The following is a 19,041-nucleotide window of genomic DNA, read 5'->3' on the forward strand; positions in this document are numbered from 1 at the left end:
ATAAGATTACCTGTTTGTATGATAAGGTACTTAATACTAGCTAGGTACTCTATTTTATTGACATGACCCCATTATGGCAAGTTAAATATAGAATCATTTGTGTCCATTAAATTGAAATATTTTTCGAAGGAAATAATAAAACTCCAAAGTACTCAATAGAGTGTGTCATTATTATATATTAAAATTAACAGATAGTAACAACATTTAGGTACACTTTGACACATATACAATTGTACAAAAACCCATTTGAACTCTGTCTAAGGCCGCGTTTCCATTGACGCGGAGCGGGGCGGAGAGGAGCTTAGCGGTGCACGAATTGACCAATCACTATGCTCAAAATCTCCGCACCGCTTCAATGGAAACAGCATGAGCGGGGCGGAGCAGAGCTGAGCGGATATTCATACAAATATATAGTGAGACGATGCGGTGCGGAGGACAGCGGGGCGGTGCTGTGCGGAGAACAGCGGGGCGGTGCGGAGCAGCGCCGTGCGGAGCGGGACGGTACAGTACCGTCAACGTAGTGGCGCGTCTATACGCCAATGCTAACGTGTGACAGAGACATATAACCGAGTACCGAGTATTGCCGAATAAGCACGAAGATTCACGAAGTAACCAAAAAGGGATGTCCAAGTAGCGTGGGTGAGGGTGTTGTTTAATCGATTTTCTTAAAATCGATTACTACGAAACAAATTACTTATCAAAAAAAAATATATTTATTTTCAATGTTATATTGATGTTTTGAATTTTCTTAAACAGTCGTTACTCAAAGTTAATGATAATTGATATTTAAGTAAATCATAACTTTCAATTGAGAAAATACTTTCTTTTAGTTTTATTTTCATGTCGAAATATCGTTTATTAATGACAAAATTAACTATATTTGTACGTACAAATATAGTTAAAGATGGTGGAAATAATATGTTTTATTTTTCGTTTAATATATCATATAAAAAAAACAATAAACTCTAAATAAAAATATCGATTGCGATATTTGAGCGATAAAAGGTCTATTGATTATATTTAGACATGGTCAATCTCTCAATATGATTCGAAAAGTATGCTCCGCTCCGCCTCAATCGACTCCGTTGACCATTTTTCACCGCTCTTCTCCGCCCAGCTCCGCGTCAGTGGAAACACTGACCACTTTTCACCGCTCTTCACCGCTCCTCTCCGCCCCGCTCCGCGTCAATGGAAACGCGGCCTGATGAATGAAAATCACAAATTGCTTCAATACTACAACAAACTGCTTGAATACACCAGTGACTACAACACTGAACTAACATTCCTTACAACTCTCTAATACTTGGCTCAGAGCCTCAAATGTTCACTAACTAGTGTTCACAGACAAATGTGTTCATACTGCAATAAGGCATTAACAAAACATATTTCAATATAATACAAAATTAAATCATTCCAACATCGATTTCATAGAGTTAGAGCATCTCAGTGCTTGTATTTACAGCATTATAACAAGGAAATAAAAAGTTTTATATTGTACATCTTTTACTGAGGTATAAAATAAATATAGTACTTAACTATAATATCACAATTGTGGGCCCAAAACTTACAGCAAGATGTAAACAACATTAGAACACTTATTGATCAATATTTGACATTAGTCTGTGAAGACGACTGTTAATCACAAGATCCGTCCAGCCAGCCGTCTCGCCACCTCTCGTGCACCTTGGAGCAGTCAAACACAGGCTTGCCAAGTTTGACATTGACTGTGTTGTGACGCTCACACAACCATTTTGCTAGGGCATCTTGACTTTCTGTCCTTGGTGGATGTTTTTTCAAGCTGAAAAAAAAACAACTCAGATTGAGTAAAATACAGTACAGTAATGTTTTGTGATAGTTTTCTATTATGAGAAATTTAATCAATTTATTAATATGTAGTAATACATACTCTGCCTGGAAATCCAGTGCACATGGCTCACATGGATAAAACTGTGCGAAGATATGGAAAAATTTTGCCATGTCTTCTGATTGTTTATTTGTAGGCGTTTTGGGGTAATATGATGCCATAGAGTGCAGGAACCCCCATGTTGCTGTACCTATCTCATCCTTGTCTAGGGGACAGTCTTTGGGTCGTGGACTAGGCTGAAAAAATGCATATGTTAAAAAACTGGAATTAAGTATCAATTTACTTTATTGTGTAACAGTATGATGTAGCATTGTATGTTTATGTGAATGCGTTACAATTTATTCAGAAAGTCAAAAAGAAACAAACAAACATAGCCTGCTACATAGTTGTGGCAATCAGCTGTTGCATCATTCAAAGATCACCATGGTAACAAATATTAGGCAACAAGTAGACTTGATGCCTAATATTTATATAATGCAGGGGTTATTAGAACTCCGTATTCAGTCAGGCCGGGATAATAGGAGGGACACTACTAGAACGTTCCATTTATTACGAAACATAACCTCACCTGTTTGTTCGGTGATGTGAAAGTCACTTTGTTCTGTTTTTTGGCCCACGTCTTGAAGTCTGAACAAGCCCGGCAAGGCTTATCCTCGTCGGAAGCAGAATGACCAGGCATCTTGGAACATTTGAGGCTACGCTAGTGCCCATGTAACGAAAGGTATTATTGTGCAATATAGAAGCTCGCAGTATGTGATGACACTACATTACATTCACTTCTACACATCCAACTGAGGTAAGCAATGTAGACTGCAGTCTAAATCCAATATTTCGGGATTAAATATTTATTTATTCGCCGGTTTTTGAAATATTTTCAATTTGTGGTGTAGCTGTCAAACCAAATTGTCAATTTGGCACGTGAAGTTGACATCGTTTGACGGAAAGAAGTACTCAATGTTGCAAATGTATAAAAATAATATTATAGACCGTAGAAGTCTATTTATGACTTTGTATTCGGCTCGTTTCTAGAAATGATCTACTCAATATATCCGATAATGATGTGTGTATCCGACAAAAAATACTTCTTAGCACGATTATTAATTTATCAATTATCGTGTTTAATGAATGATTCATTAAGATAAGTAAAAATAATACATTACAAATATGAAACACCTGTTAGAAATGTTTAGTCTGGACAGCATAATCAGTATTACACAAGAGCGCTCAAACAGCCAGAGGCTGTCAGCCCTGAGTACATATTATGTGTACCTTCCTGGTGATGTCAATAGTACAAAAATTCACAATGATTCATCAAAAATAAAACACAATTTTATGTAACTAATATATTTCTCACAAAAAATAATTAAAAATAACGTGTCAACTGCACCACTTATAAATAGTAAGTACTGTCAGACATTTACATTTATACAATATTATTTTAACAATGACCTTGTAAAATATGAATTGACTAGGTCATTTATAAATAACGGCATGATATTTTTATTTGATAAGGCTTCACTAGATTATATCAGAGGATCAACTCGAGGTATTTTCACAAGTGGCAACGATTTCTGCAACAAAAAGTTTTAATTTAAAAAATAAAATAAAAATAACCACATATTTTCATGTAAAATGTATTAATGCGTATTGACTTACTATCTACAATGCTGCGTAGAGCTATAACGGCAGGGGAATTGGGTAGCTCTTGTAGGAAGTCTCGCCCGTCATCGCAGCACCGCGCCAGTATGGGATCTAAGGGCAAACTACCCAGGAGCGGCACGCCTAGCTCTGAGCACATTTGAGCAGCTCCACCCGTCGTCGCTGGGAATATCTCACTACGGGTCTGAAAACAACCATAAATAGTCTATTAGTTAAATAGTTTGAGCTTTGATACAATTTAGTCACTAGTGGTGCTACAACAGAATTTATTTCTATCAACATCACATATATGTATATCTGATTAAGATAAAATAAAAATGTATTGCGTGGATCTGGTTGTTCCAAGCGGTGGATAAATGGATAATTGAAGAATCTGGATAATTCTAGATAGTGAAGATTAGAGTACAGGTAGTAAAACTTAATGTTGTTATAACATTGTAATAGATGTACCTTGCAGTTAGGGCAGATAAACAGCGACATATTCTCAAGCACCCCTAACACAGGGACGCCGAGTTTGGTGCAGAACTGTAGTTCCTTCCTGACATCTAGCAGAGCCACCTCCTGCGGCGTCGTCACTACCAGCGCACCGTCCAGGCCGGCCGATGTCAGGTATTGCACTGCTGAGAGGTGCTCGTCTGATGTGCCTGGAACAAATAGTTTTTTTATTGGATATGGAGCAAACGAGCAAGTGGACTACTTGTAAGCAGTTAACGCCGTCCAAGAACCCCCGCAACACTAGAGATGTTGTATATACGTAACCGGGGTTTTTAAAGGGGGTACACCCTTTTCTTGAACCGTACAACTAGTTCAGGCGCCACTCGACTAAAAAGGCAGACTAAACAATGCAATAACTGCTGTTTGACTGACTAATGAATATTTACCTGGAGGTGTGTCTATTAGCAAGTAATCCAATTCTCCCCAGTCTACTTCACTTAGGAATTGCTTGATCATACCTGAAATAACAAATATCACTTATTAGTAAACAATACTTTTTAGTACCTACTTATAATTAATTTTATCGTTTAAATTATTTATAAGTTGTATAAAAAGAACAATTATACAAAAGAATCTATATTTTAACATTGCTCTCACCATTTTTCTTGGGTCCTCTCCATATGACTGCATCATCTGGGCTTCCCAGTAGAAAGCCGATTGACATCAAAGACAAATTGTCTGTGACGTACTGTGGACAGAGAAGTTAAAAGATAATAAATTATTTGAAGTCTATTATATAATATCTTAATGCCGTTCTGTTAAAAAGAAAACGAAACAATTTATATTGAAAACGAAGGTCGCTTCAATTTGTCTAATTTATCAACAAAACATGACATCGCGTTTTGTAATGCCGACTCATAATTTGACAATTTGAAAAATGTACAAGTCAGTATATTGATTGATAAACGTGTCGGTCGAGCAAAGGGTTTTGGGTTCCAATCAAATCATTTATTGTTGTGATTTGTGGATACATTTTATATGTGCGATTGCCAGATCGGATATAGTATTAAATAAAAAATATTAAATAAAACTATAATTAGAACTTATGACGGGATATTTACCATGTTTATTGAATTTGGTGAGTTTCCGATATTTCGGCACTGTTGCAAGCGCCATGATCACGGATTAACTCATAAACATGGTAAATATCCCGTCATAAGTTCTAATTATAGTGTTAGTGACCATGTCAGTTTAAAAACTTATATATTAAATAAAACTTTGGAACTGGCTTCACTGACGGACTATTTATTTGTTGACGTTTTAGAAGTACCTAAGTATATGGTTTAATTGGAATAAATGATTCGACTTTGGCTTTAATTTCAGTACTTACTAAACCTAGGCTATAACGATTATCATAAATGACTTACAACAGGCGACCATCCAGAGCCGGAGTTGTGAACCTGTTCGCCGCGCACTCCTAGCACGCGAGGCTGGCTGGGCCCACAGATGTCTGCGTCCAATATACCCACCTGGAAATCATTACACTGCTTTGAAACATTTATGTAATAAAAATGTTGATATATTACAGTATAAACGTGTCAGCGTTATTGACTACAAAACATTTTAGTTCGTTTTATTGTCTGGCTTGTGCAGGCTGCAATGAGAGAATTTGACTGCAATGCGTCGGTGTAGTATAGCAGGTTCGATACCTGATGTTTTGAGGCTGAGAGTGATGTGTTATTTGTATCTTGCAGTTAGGGCAGACACGGAAAAGAGTTCTAGTGTGGGGAACAAAGAATACCCAAATTTTAAAGCAACTTAAGTATATTTATAGGAACGCAAAACAACATAGACGTATTCGCCCTATGTTTTCGTGGTTACCGCTGCATCGACCATAATAAATAACCCATAAAACCTGACCTATATACAACTCACGAAGGTTGTACCAGCCCGTGACATCGTCAGCTTGGCTGAACCGTTGCAAAATCTTTGCCGCCGCGTCTTTGGAATCGATACACGTGTAATCTGTGCTTGATTTCTATTTTTAAACGATATTTTACCGCGAAAATGGAATTCGGAAACGCATACGAACGACGCTCGAGATACAACAGGGTAATGGATTTTTGTGAATATTTAAAAAGTAATTAAGTTTCAATTAAGTGTGAAATTAAACAGGTGCACATTTCTATAGTAATTAAACAAAAATATTAACATAAAATGTGACGTGGTTATTAATAGGTATACTCATGTTTTTAAGTGATAAAATTGTGCTCTTTGAAACTTTAAACTCTGCCAAAAAAGATATAAATTGCAATTTAAACCAGTTTTGTCTAGTCACAGCTGTGCATAAGGAGCTATGTTAATAAAAATCTGGTCGGATATCACAAGGGTTATCCTGTAGGTCGGCCACACCCCCTATCACATGAGATATATTTTATTTACTCAAAGCTACATACAGAAGTCTCCCAAGTACATTGAAGTGCATTGATATAAAAGGTTCAATGGCTTCCCTAGATAACTAGTGATTGATTGACCATTAATCTAGTTGTTTTTTTAATAGAGTTGTTGATGTTTTTAATCTGTATCCAGTCCAGAGCCAGGTCACAAGATAGGCTGCATAGAGAAATTAATTTATTTATGTACATTGTACACAAATGCAGTTAACAGGATAAAATATTTAGAAAAATACAAACAAATAGGTACTGGATATTCCTGTTGGCATTTATTTCTGTGACTGAATATTTCAGTCAGGTGTACCTACATAAATATTATAGCATTTTTTTAAACAACTAAGTGTAAAGCAGGGTTCCCAACTTTTGGATTTTCGAAATCAGTTACTCTTCTCAGTTGTCTCCTTTGGTAGAAGTTGAATTTGAGCATTAACCATGGTATATTGGACAGAGGTGTAGTCTTGTGTATTTTTTTTTATTTCGCCCCTTTCATCCACCATCCACTGATTGGGAACCACTGGTCTACAGGAATGAACGAATGTGACAATTATAATTCTTTTACCAGTAATTTGTAAGACTTATGATAATTGCTCTACTCTAGTTAAGTCACAATTAACACAACTGGCCAATAACAACATAATACAATTACATATTAATAGTTCTACTTACATTAACATCGGCATTCCTTGAAGCTAAAGCATGTCCAAGTAGAGAGGTGACAGTACTCTTGCCTACTCCACCCTTGCCAGAGAGGATTAATATTTTATGCTTCACATTTGACAGACGCTCCTTAATTATCTGTATCGCTGGGTCAGGTCCAGAGGCAGCACCTGTCATACATGGAAACATGTTGGTTATAAGTTCTAGATATTTTAATATAGGTTTTGTTTCAGTTTTATCAAAGAATTGAGCTAGTGATTAGATGGAATAATGAAATAAAAAAGGCCATTAAAATTTAATGGTTTGCAATTAAATTATAAATATAGAAATGAATCATTGTTTAATACTGTTGAAGTATTTACTATTTCCCTAAGCACACTAATATTATAAATGTGAAAATTGTTTGTTGGGATGTTGGTCTGTTAATCACGCTGAAACTACTGAATGGATTTTGATCAAATTTTATATACAGATAGGGTATGAGTTGACTTGGGTGATAAGATACTGTTTATCTCAAGGAAACGCAGGTGAAGCTGCTGGTAGTGCCTGTTATTCCAGTCATAATCTACCCATTACAAATTTCATCTAGATTCCTTCAGTTGTTTTGACATATAGGAGTAACAAACAAATATACAAACTTTCGCATTAATATTAGTGGGATAAATCAATACATGAATGTAATGAAATTTGGGAAAGACAACATTTGTTGAATTGTTGAGGTTGAGGTCAGACAATGTCACAACTGATAACAATAGACCAGTTTAGAAACCAGTAATTGCATCAGTAATGTTTATAAAAGTCATTGTGGTGGGCACATTAGTTACTATACATAGATAACTCAAGTGATGATAAAAAAACATTTGCAAGTAAAATGTTTACACATCTCGAAACATTGATAACAGTAAAACAGTGATAAGCTGTTATTCACTTATTGATTTTGGATTCTGTGACGTTTATTATAGTTAATTTTACAGTCAATGTATGTGACTAATTTTTAGACAAGATAATATATTATGACATTATGAGTTTAGCAAGTTCGAGTTTTATTTACTGATTAGTATTAGTATTATTATAGAACAGGTTATTATAAGAACTTCTCAATAGCCATAAAGTGTTGAGTAAGGTCATTACAGGTTAAAGTCAAACTCATTATGACAAACAACAAGTTTAAATAAATAAATAAAGACGGAAGGTAACACATGTCATTCTCTAGTGACTGTCCTATTTCAAATCCAAGCTTAAACATTCAGAGATTTTCCACTGCAATAACTAGGCAATAAAGTGTGAGATTAAAGCAATTTATAAACATTTATAGGTATCAGGTAGATACCTATGCAAATAACTGATGTAATATTAATATTTGTTTTAATACCAACCTGACGCGCATATGTTCTGGTTAGGGCATCCAGCGCATGCAGACGCCTTCCCAGCATCGTCACTTTGTGTCCCAGGACAGTCTATAAACAAACAATTAAAATAATTAAAATTCTAATAAGTCCAAGGGTTATGATTCAGATTATTTGGTTTTTACTTACGTTGCGGAGCGTTGTCGGGAACGCCACTCATATTGACATGTAGCTAATTAAACAGTACCTATTGTAAAACACCTCAAAGGTTCTTTAATAACAAATGTTTTTCAATAAGTAAAAATAAATCAAGCGCACAACGTCAAGCACTGTTTTCAGTTTTGACAAAACTAAAGCAAATGTGATTGACGTTGACATTGACAAATGACATTAACTAATTCTGTCAAATTCGAGTGGGTTGGTTTGGTGGGCTTGGGTTGGACAGCCTGAAAAAACATAACAAAAAAACTTGGTACAAAGGGCGGTTTTTTCAAGTAGCAAAAAATATTAATATTTTTTGAATTTGAGAATTTATGAACAAAAATCGTTTTTTGAACTGTCCCGTGGATCGAACCCAAATGCACCACATTTTCAGTTAATAATATTATTTGGCATTTGATCAGTAAATTAAAAAAAACTGGTGAAATTAAATAAAGTGGCCTATGGAGGTTTTCCCTAAAATATAATTTTTAATGCTATGAATGTATCATTGACAGGATCAAGATATGTCATTTTTTTATGTTTCCTGATAAAACATAACGAAATTTTCAATTTTGAATTTTCATTTTTTCTTTCTGATGAAGTAATTAGTTCTTTTTTTATCAAAATTTACATTATTTCGGTTTACTACAGCTTTCAAAATGGCTAAGGAAGTTTCTATGTGCACGGTAATACCTATATTAAACCGGATGGTTTAAGCTTTTTTGATAAACTTATGTCTATAGACCCTTTTCTTATTTTGTAGCAACTCCAACAATGGAGTCCGGTAAAGGAAACGGCTGGGGCTCCAAGTGTGCCCCCACAAGTCGGCTATTGTTTTCATTCTCCAAAGAAGCACCCTTGGAGACCTATTATGGGTTACGAGGAAATCGAAGTCACCCCTATGTAAGATACTTTTATGTTACTAAATATTATAATACTTACGCACATAATGTAGGTACATGGTACTAGGGTCTGTCTTTACTCAGAAATAAACCTGTCTGATTAAACACAAAACTTACTTTCCTTCATCATCTGTTTCTATCAGGCCATCTCAGCCGATAACGAACACAATGGTGGATCCGTGCTATACTCCGGCGGGCATGGCTGCTGAACCGCTGCGCTTCCCCAACCTGGTGACAGGGTTCGACCGAAGCCCTGAGCATGCCGCCCGCGCCGCTCTCTACACGCGCTACACGCAATATGAGTGGAACCAGAACAGCATCAAGAACTATAACGAATCTGATGCTAAGAGGAACTTCTCCGAACGCGTGAGAAATGATATCATGAGGATGCTAAGGTAATACACACATACGGTTAATTTAAGAAGAGAAAATGGATCTAACTGTTTACTGATTATTACAGGGAAACTGATGAAATCGGAACACAGGGACAAAGGGACTCGGGTAGGAGAATCGGTGAACGTATTACCGATACTACATTTTGGAGGAATGAGGTGAGTATCTATTGAGTAGATTAGATCACTTGGTCTGGATCTTTTCAACCGTCACTTCATTTTTATAGGCGCTTGGTCAATAAAGCTTTAATATTTGGAAATACTAGGTATCAATAGAAATGGAGCGTTTAGTGTCGACGTGTGAGAAGTTGAATGACACTCGGCGGCAGTTGGAGCGCGCTATCGCTGGCATTGAGGGTCCTCTGCATATCGTGCAAGAGTGCCTCTACCACAGGGAGAAGAGACAGGGTGAGAACACGTTTCCAGATTTCTTTAACTTTTATGAGTTTTTTCAGTCGCGTAACTAATATCGTTAGGAGCAAAAGGCATTGAATTTGAAGAGACGCAAAAAGAGTTTCTCTTGATATGGAGCATTGCATGGAGACCGATTGTATTAAGCCTTTTTTCCCAACTTATACAACCCATTCGTGTTGTAACATCGTACGTACATCCATGTAAGTACAGTTGTGCTATTCCATTTTGTCTCTCATGTCATGCATTCTACTTTCAGGTTTGGAACAGGTGCACGATGCTGTGGAACAGTCACTCCTTAAGGAGGTCGCCATACTGCGTGGGGCTCAGGACAAATTCCGCAATATGCTCGAAAAGGTTGGTACCCACAACACAACGGCAACATAGGTATGTACAACAACTTCATCAGAGAGAGAAATTTTATGCAAGTATTTCTATCATCAGGTGCGTGCACAGTCCAAGAATTGTCGTGCGACACAGCATGAGTTGGAGACCGACATGCGCAACAAGGAGTACGCGCTTGGCATAGACTCCATGTGCCACCAGCTCAATAATTTCTCCAAGGTACGGAGTTGAGTTTTAATAATAAGTAAACATTTCTACGCGACCAGTTCTAAAAGGCCTATAAGTTTGTTGTTAATAGGACAATAAAATTGAGTAGCTAGCAGCCCTACCGGCTAGTACTCCTAACTAGGATGTATCGTAGTAGAGCGAAGGGCAGCAACATACTGATTTTTTTTTTTTTTGTAAATGCTGCCTTCACGTTTCTTGCTTGCTTGTTCTGTGCAATTTGTGAAACCTGGTTGAGTAGGTCGTCTGATATTACAGGGCCTGCAATTCTACGCGGGTATCGAGCGCTACGACCCGACAGTGTGCGACACGGCGCGCTGGGCGGCCGCGTCCGCCGCCACGCTGCAGCGCAGCCAGTCCGAGCGGGCCAAGGCCATACAGATGCTTTCTGGTACCAAATCAACATTTTTTATCAAAATTACAAGTTGAAAATAGGGTAAATGTGTACTCAAACTAAGCACATAATTATTTTCCAGACACCGAGAATCTGATCAACGTATCAGCGACGGAGATCTGGGACCAATGGAGCAACTCCAACAGTGCGTTTACGCGGCGCATCGCAGAAACTATCGAAATCAAGAACAAACTGCAGTTACATCTGCATAAGGTCAGAAACTTCAACTGCTATAATTATTTTTTTGATAAAATTTGTTGAAGGGATTTTATGCAACTTCCACCAAATATCATTTTGACATTTAAGCAGGAGGAGCAGAAGCAAAAGAATACCTAGTTTGTAATAGAACAAAACATGCCAATAATAGAAGGATCAAATATTTCAGATACAACAAGAGATCTTTGACATCGAGAAGACCCTAGAGTTGTTGAATAAGGCAATCGAAGACAAGCTGCAGCCCATGAAGGTCGCTCACACACGTCTACAGGCGAGGACCAACAGGCCACATCTTGAAAAGTGCAGAGATGAGGCACAGAATAGGTAAGTGGACATAGATTTTAAACTTTATGGCAAAACAATAGGATTGAAAGTCTACCAAAGAAATTCGACTGGTTGAAGTTGGTTGATTTGCTGGTGTGAACTTCTTGGTTTGTTTGCTGGAATAATCTACCAATTTTTTAACCAACATTTTACAGATTGGTAAAGGAAGTATGCGACCTGCAAGAGACGATGGAGACTCTCCGTTCAAAGATAGCGACAGCAGAAGGTACACATCAGACCTTGTTGGGCGTCCGCGCAGGACTCGAGGCAGAGCTTCGCAACAAGACGACGACTCTGTTCATAGACCGCGACCAATGCATGGGGCTCCGCAGGGGATACCCTGTTACCGCTGCCATCAAGTCCTAGACATTGTTATGTAATGTTTGTTTTTCCGATGGGAGAAATTTGAAGTGCAATAAAATTTATTAAAACCGGATGTTAAAGTTGTTTCTTGTATATTTTACGTTTGCTTCATTGGTCGCGTTAGTCACAAGCGTGTCCGCCGTGCAGGGAGGGCTTGGATGCGATTCCCAAGTTAGATATTTGAGTGATTTGTACCCTTTGTAGGTACCTTGTGCCATGAAGTTTGGAATAGCGTCTGATAGACGTATCAATGAAATAAAAATCATATTGAAAATAAAAACCAACAAAGATGCTGGCTCACGTCTATTTCAATAATAAAACTTAACAAATTCATATTTCTGTACACAGCTCTACTCTCACTTGCAAACATACCTTTTCTTAAGGCTTTGGTTTAAGTTCTCCCTTTACACACTTAAAATTCATTTACAAGTGAATGTATAGTAAAGTAACTTCATTTATCTAGAATCTAATACTCTTTACTTGACATATGAAGGCACAGGCAGTTTCATGCCCTCCTTAGCCTCAAAGAAAGTGTATGATAACACAATCTCATCCACAAATTCCATCTTTGGGTCATCAGTAAACTCTGGATCGATGTAGAAGAATACTGGCATGTCCACCTGGAAATTATGAAAATATTTTTATATTAAGTGGATTTCTATTCTATGATTTCTCTTGTAGTCAGAAGTTTCAATTTGATTTGATTTGATGATGTGGAGGGCAGATAATCTTTTAGTCTCTCAGATTAAGACTACTCCAAAATAATTAAGAACAGGCAAGAAAGAGGAGTTAAATAATTGCTATTGAGAAGAATGGGTAATAAATTTGTAAGCAATCATTAATTATAATTTTACAGTATCACATTTTACAACATTATTTAAAAATAAAATATGTGGCAACAGTTAAACATTATATTACCTTCTCGTGTGGGTTAAGCTGTTGTTCCTCAAAGCAGAAACACTGAATCTTGTTGAAGTACTGGCCAGCTTCAAATGGGATCACATTGTATGTACTAATGCCAGTCACTGGCTTGTCTGTCGGGTTCAGGGCAGTGTAAAATGCTAGGGCAGTTTCGCCAGGCACTACCTGTAAGTTAGAAAGTATCATAATAAATAAATGACTTGTATTTTTTTTTTATTACTTTTTGATGGGCACAAACCTCATACAGATAACAAATTAAAAAATGTATAATAACTAATTTTGACATACTATGTTGTCTAAGAACAGCAATAAATAAAACTAGATTGAACTGAATATTTTTAGAGTTAGGTATGTTCTATGGAGGTACAAATACGCAATGTTAACTTACAGTGATGTCCATCTGCTGAGGTTTAAAGTTCCACTGCATAGAGGATGCAGTGTCTGCGTTAAACCTGATCTTGATTGGTCTATTTTTGATGGCGGCCATGTGGCTAATATCATCTGCTTCTGCTAAACCTGTGGTGCCACCATAACTGTAAGCCTGGAATTACAGTTTACAAAATAGTAAGTGGTTTAATTTACAAACTTTTTATACTATGTCTATCCAGTTCACCGGGTTAAGCAGTAACTGCAATTCAACCCACCCAACTGAATCCAACCTGATCATGTTTAAGTGTTTATAAACGAAGACAAAATAATAGTTACATGATAGCGATTATCTAATGGAGGTTATCTGCTATCTCCAGCTTACCTGACAAAATATCCTGTATAATGGTACAGCAGCATAACTTAAACCTACAGTCATTACTCCAACAGCTATCATATAGTTAAGGGTTGACTTAATTTTATGCTTCTGGTCATGGGTTCCGCGACTAATAAATAAACTAGGCTGTATCGGCCTTTTCGGGGCAAGTATTGAGGAATTAATAACAACATTATTTCTCAATGTATTGATGTAGCAACGGTTCATGCACACAAGACGGTTCATTGTTAAGTTTTTTATTTAACTAATTATTAAATAAATTAAAACATTTATTTCATTTTACACAAGAAACTAATATAATCTTACAATACATTCCCACTTTCGTATCTTTACGAAATTCGATTTGACATTGACAATTCGACATTTTCCTGCCTGACATTAACTTTTTTACGCATTTAGATGTCATCACTGAGTACAAGGCACTTTAGCGCCTTTTTAGGTACTTAGATGTTAGATTATTTTGTACTATTAGTCCATTCCAAAATGTATACAAAACTACTGTAATGTAACTGTTGTTACATAAAACTGATTATTTTAAATAAAACTAACATTATATTTCATAGTTAAACAGACGCTTATTTTCATAGACAAAACGTTGTGGGACAAGCAAAATGAAATGGCGGCAAGTTTAAAATGACTAGTTGCTGTACCTAAGTGCTTAGATTGTAAATTAGTAAAACAATCAATATAAAAACCAGTTCGGTTTCTGTATCTACAGAGTAAGTGGTTTATGATCATAAGTTAATTGTGTAGTTTAGAAATAACTAGACAGGTACTTAGGCTCGTAAGATAAGAGATGTGAAAAAATATTCTACTTACGAATGTCTTTGAATAAAACTTCGATGTTCATAAAAGATAATTAACGTTTAATATCACAATATTCTTAATACTTGCATGATCTTAAGATCATCGTTTATATTCTAATGCCATCACTTTGTGTTTCGTCTTGATGTGAGCATCGGTGTGAGTCTTTTGATACGCTTTGTATGTACAGTCGAGAAAGGGACATCTGAACATGGGCTCTTTGCCACATTCGTAGGTCACATGTCTTCTGTACGTGCTTTTATGTCGGTACTTCCGTTTACATTTCTCACACTCGTAAGACATATCGTATTGTGACCAATAGTTTTTTGTCTTCATGGGCATTATCGGCAACATATTTTGCATCATGGTTTTAAAGAAATCCACATCACCTGGAACAATGAGACGAAAATCTGATTTTCTTTAATTTACGAAGGTCCAGAGCGTATAGAACACGTCAACTTTAAATAAAATTCGAGTAACTTTGTGTTCGATTTGAGCTTGTTTGAAAATGAACATAGAACTAAGGCATATTAAAGTTAACGAGTTCATAATGAGTTAACCATAAAGTATTATTATTTACAGGTTGAAAAATTACCTCACGCAACAGCTAAGTACCTATTCTAAATTAATTTAGAAGATATGTTTTCCATCTCTGTGGGAAATAGTCACTCAATACAAGCGTTATTTATTTACAAGAAACGATTGCATTAGTGTAGATTTCACAACCTGATTAAATTGGTACAAGGTAAAAAATACATGTAGTTATAGACTACTCTGTAGTTTTTTAGCTTCTGAAAATTAAGTTGGTACCTGCTCAGTTAAGAAAAATGGTCGATCATTTCGGGTGTTTGTTAGACAAACAAGTTATGTATTGAATCAAGAACATTTATTCACATGCATAATCCAATTTAAAAAGAACAAACCAAACACACTCGACTTCACTGAAAACAAATAAAAATACTTCAAACATTATTATTAATATAAAATTAACATTATTTTGTGCTGCTCTCACTAAGACGTAATATCAAGTATGGTTTGTTTCGCCGTAAAGACGAATTATGATAATAAATATGACAAAAATCAACAGTTTGAGAAGTTTGTCTGAAATTATTAAATACTGTAGAGGAACTTCTTCATAATTCACTACATTTTGCTGTGTTTCTGTAGACAACTCTACTCTCTATTAAAGACGCGTTTGCAAAATAAATAAATATGTAGTTGACCCAACATGTCTTTACAATTTTTTTGTGCAGTAAATCGAGAAATATAATAAATTATCCCATAAATAAAAAAGTAAGTATTGTGTTCTCCACAGTTGGCGTAGTGGTTAAACAACAACAAGCACATAATAATTCTTTGTGTGATTTGTGTTTACAGACTAACAACAAAAACTTTGATGTCTCAAAAATAAATGCTTTAACTTTGATGTAGATAAAACAACGAATAAAAAAAAACTCATTTGCAAACGCGTCTATAAATAGGAAACAAAATGCTTGTTTTAATTAAGGCCACTGCTTCGCTTAATTTCTTTAGAAATTATCTTTGGTAGTTGAATTATTATTGATCTGTAGGTAATATATTTTAATAATTTAATGGCTAAAGTAAAAATATATTTGTGAGTGTCAGATAACTACCACCGATTATGTTAATATCTAAACTAATTTGTTGGTGGGTCTATAGGTTAAAAGTCGTAATAAAATATAAAATTCTAATCTATAGGTACCTACTTACACCATGAACACTCATTACATTGTTATTTCAGATGGTACGTTCATAATTCTCAACAACATTGAGAAGTTTCTCTAAAAAACTTAACATTAAATAACCATAATAATTTACTTAACAATAGTATATAAAATAATTATTATTTAAGGCACTAATTTCTTATTATGGCTAAGAATCGACTGGAAGATTCTTTGGTTTATAATATTGCATGATTCAAAATTTGAACTCTTTTAAGGTAACTTATTTAACAGTAACAAATGCAAATAATAAAATAAGACATTTTTAACAGAAATACTGTATCTGTAACCTATAATACATTGTTTCTGTCTCAAATTACATTGTAGCAATAATTTTCTTTGGTAACAAGGAACACACACTAAACAAACATTAATAACAAGAACAAGAAAATATAACAATCTATTAATATTATGCTCTATCTTTAAAATATAAACGAAAAACACTCATGTCTTACGTATATACTGTTGTCTATATCTTAGATTATACTCTTCTGAACTGAATCAACATAAATACTCTGGGTAACAAGACATTAAAATAAAGCTGCCGTCTAAGCTACCGAGTTTCGTAGACAGGAACCCTAATTTTAAGTTAGTAATATTGCTTCTAGTAGTGACGTAATACTTGTTGTTAATTGCTAACTTTAATATACATTATTATGTTGTTTAAAGATTTGTCTTTCATATTATGTTAGGTACTGAATTTATTACATATTTTAACATTATTTCACCTTGAAATAATGATGAATAACAAATAGGTACTTATTGGTAACTGACGCCTTTCGATAAAATCAACTGTGGTATCAATTACTCCAGTGCGCTTCTTGGTATAAGTATTTATATTAATAATAAGTCATTTAGGTTGAACTCTTAGGTACTAGAGGTCAATTACTTCTCATAAGAACAATTTGGTTCCATTTAATTTCGCAAGATACGAAGTAGACCAAAAGGGGCGCTCTTTTGTAATTAATGTTCTACTAAAACTAAAGTGTTAAAAAAATGTTGCCGTGAAAGTATTTGTGATTAACTGCCGTAAAACTTTTCAACAATGGCAAAGCAAAAAATTTACTTGGATTTAAAAAAATCCGTTTAAGATCTTAAATTCTACAATGGTTCATTTCAAAGGCTGACTATCAGCATAGTGCCGTTACTTACATTACTAAATAGTATAAAGTGTATATAGGTCCATGGCCAGATATTTGTTGGTGGGGGAAAAATCACGCGTAGTGTGTATTTTCTAATTACTTTGTGCCATCTATAGTTTGAATCAAGTATATTTGGAAGTTAACATAAGAAAAAAAAATGTGTTGGAAGTAAAATTTAAACATAAATAATATTTTTTATGTTCAATGGTTTTAATCGAGAGTGTGTACAAAAAATCAGATTGATCTGTCGACGGAAAGGGGGAGAAGTCCACTTATGAAATTTGACCCAAAAATGTTTAAAAAACAGTGAAAATACGCAATGTGCCAATTTACCCCCACCAAGAAAAATCTGGCCGCGGTTCATAGTTATGGCCAGCAAAAACGAGTAAAATAAATTATTGACGGCACGGTGTAGTTTTCAGTATTCTTACCAGTTACACATAAATATTCATCTACTATATTATTTAGTATTTCGGATACAAAAATAAGTTATGTATAAGGCCTACATAAATTCTTTGGCACTGAAGATTGCACTGGATACAAAATAATATCAACTTTTCCTTATTTTCTTTAAAGTCTCACCAATCTCTTGATTTGTTTGAAGTCTTGAGTTAAGTATAAGGTCCAGATGTTTCGCTTGTCGGTAACAGTTACAGCTGCAACAGAACAATAGTCAAACGCATTAATCATCATAAATATATTATCAGAGAAAAGTTAGTAATTAGAAAGATAAGTAAATTATTGCTTATGTAGTGCTTAGCAAAATTGCGTAAGTATATATTAATCACATGCAGTATTATGGAGTAATAGTATACAATAAAAAGCAAATTAAAACCAGAGTAGATATAAAAATAAAATAGGTGTGTTATTTATTATTAGTTACCCAGTATGGTATAGTTGAGAAAAGAATATTGGGTGGATATTTAAAAATGGCATTAATAAAATTAAGTGATGGATTGATATTTAAGAGACTGGTTATTAATTAGATTGGGCCACATACAACTATAGATTTCATTATCAGATTAATTTTAAGAAAATAATCAAGTATTCAAGCTTTTAGAAGATCAAATGGACTAACATTAATATTCATTAGGTAGTTCAAGATATTATGGATGTTAGCATTGACATGCTCAACAAGAGGTAGGTCAATTCGGTCAATATCAAACGGTTAGCGATTATTTGAACGAGAGCGTTAGTAACAAACGCAAATTGAACTTGAAAGTTAGTTAGGAAATAATATTATTATTACTGACATTGGAGGCCTTTAGCGGCGGGTCATTCAGACACGAAATCCACCTTCTCCGGCATATCTTTGTGTAGATGGCGCTCATGTAGCAACAGATTGTGCTTCTGATAAGCCCTGTACACACAGTACGGACACTTGAAACTTGGCTGTTTTCTACATTCGTATTTTATATGCCGTTGGAGTGAGCCCTTGTGCTTGTACTTGTTCCCGCAGTCGACGCATTCATACAGAGTCCA

General features: G+C 35.2%; 4 protein-coding genes across 5 annotated transcripts; 1 reads left to right on the plus strand and 3 right to left on the minus strand.

Annotated features, from left to right (window-relative positions):
- Positions 1-149: 149 nt before the first annotated feature.
- Positions 150-2,785, minus strand: LOC118272911 (FAD-linked sulfhydryl oxidase ALR). Its single transcript, XM_035589637.2, has 3 exons — positions 2,433-2,785; positions 1,907-2,100; positions 150-1,798 (listed from the first exon to the last, which is right to left on the minus strand). Exons 1-3 carry the CDS (start codon positions 2,541-2,543, stop codon positions 1,636-1,638), a joined length of 468 nt encoding a protein of 155 aa, XP_035445530.1. The 5' UTR covers positions 2,544-2,785; the 3' UTR covers positions 150-1,635.
- A 407-nt stretch (positions 2,786-3,192) lies between these two features.
- Positions 3,193-8,776, minus strand: LOC118272910 (cytosolic Fe-S cluster assembly factor NUBP1 homolog). Its single transcript, XM_035589636.2, has 9 exons — positions 8,604-8,776; positions 8,445-8,525; positions 7,078-7,238; positions 5,386-5,487; positions 4,616-4,706; positions 4,405-4,476; positions 3,974-4,167; positions 3,521-3,707; positions 3,193-3,435 (listed from the first exon to the last, which is right to left on the minus strand). Exons 1-9 carry the CDS (start codon positions 8,632-8,634, stop codon positions 3,401-3,403), a joined length of 954 nt encoding a protein of 317 aa, XP_035445529.1. The 5' UTR covers positions 8,635-8,776; the 3' UTR covers positions 3,193-3,400.
- On the plus strand, positions 5,918-12,260 carry LOC118272909 (tektin-3). 2 transcript variants are annotated; one of them, XM_050707998.1, is made up of 11 exons: positions 5,918-6,070; positions 9,379-9,518; positions 9,661-9,912; positions 9,978-10,068; positions 10,176-10,317; positions 10,580-10,677; positions 10,765-10,884; positions 11,149-11,281; positions 11,367-11,497; positions 11,670-11,824; positions 11,980-12,260. In XM_050707998.1, exons 1-11 carry the CDS (start codon positions 6,026-6,028, stop codon positions 12,188-12,190), a joined length of 1,518 nt encoding a protein of 505 aa, XP_050563955.1. In that variant the 5' UTR covers positions 5,918-6,025; the 3' UTR covers positions 12,191-12,260. The 2 variants fall into 2 exon arrangements, with proteins under 2 accessions (XP_050563955.1, XP_035445527.1); XM_035589634.2 differs by lacking the exon at positions 5,918-6,070 and adding an exon at positions 9,125-9,301.
- Positions 12,261-12,454: 194 nt separating this feature from the next.
- LOC118272908 (cytochrome c oxidase assembly protein COX11, mitochondrial) lies at positions 12,455-14,224 on the minus strand. The gene is made up of 4 exons (XM_035589633.2): positions 13,860-14,224; positions 13,497-13,649; positions 13,106-13,273; positions 12,455-12,807 (listed from the first exon to the last, which is right to left on the minus strand). Exons 1-4 carry the CDS (start codon positions 14,094-14,096, stop codon positions 12,664-12,666), a joined length of 702 nt encoding a protein of 233 aa, XP_035445526.1. The 5' UTR covers positions 14,097-14,224; the 3' UTR covers positions 12,455-12,663.
- Between the last annotated feature and the right edge of the window lie 4,817 nt (positions 14,225-19,041).

Source organism: Spodoptera frugiperda, chromosome 4 (genome assembly GCF_023101765.2).
Source record: "Spodoptera frugiperda isolate SF20-4 chromosome 4, AGI-APGP_CSIRO_Sfru_2.0, whole genome shotgun sequence".
NCBI lineage: Eukaryota > Metazoa > Arthropoda > Insecta > Lepidoptera > Noctuidae > Spodoptera > Spodoptera frugiperda.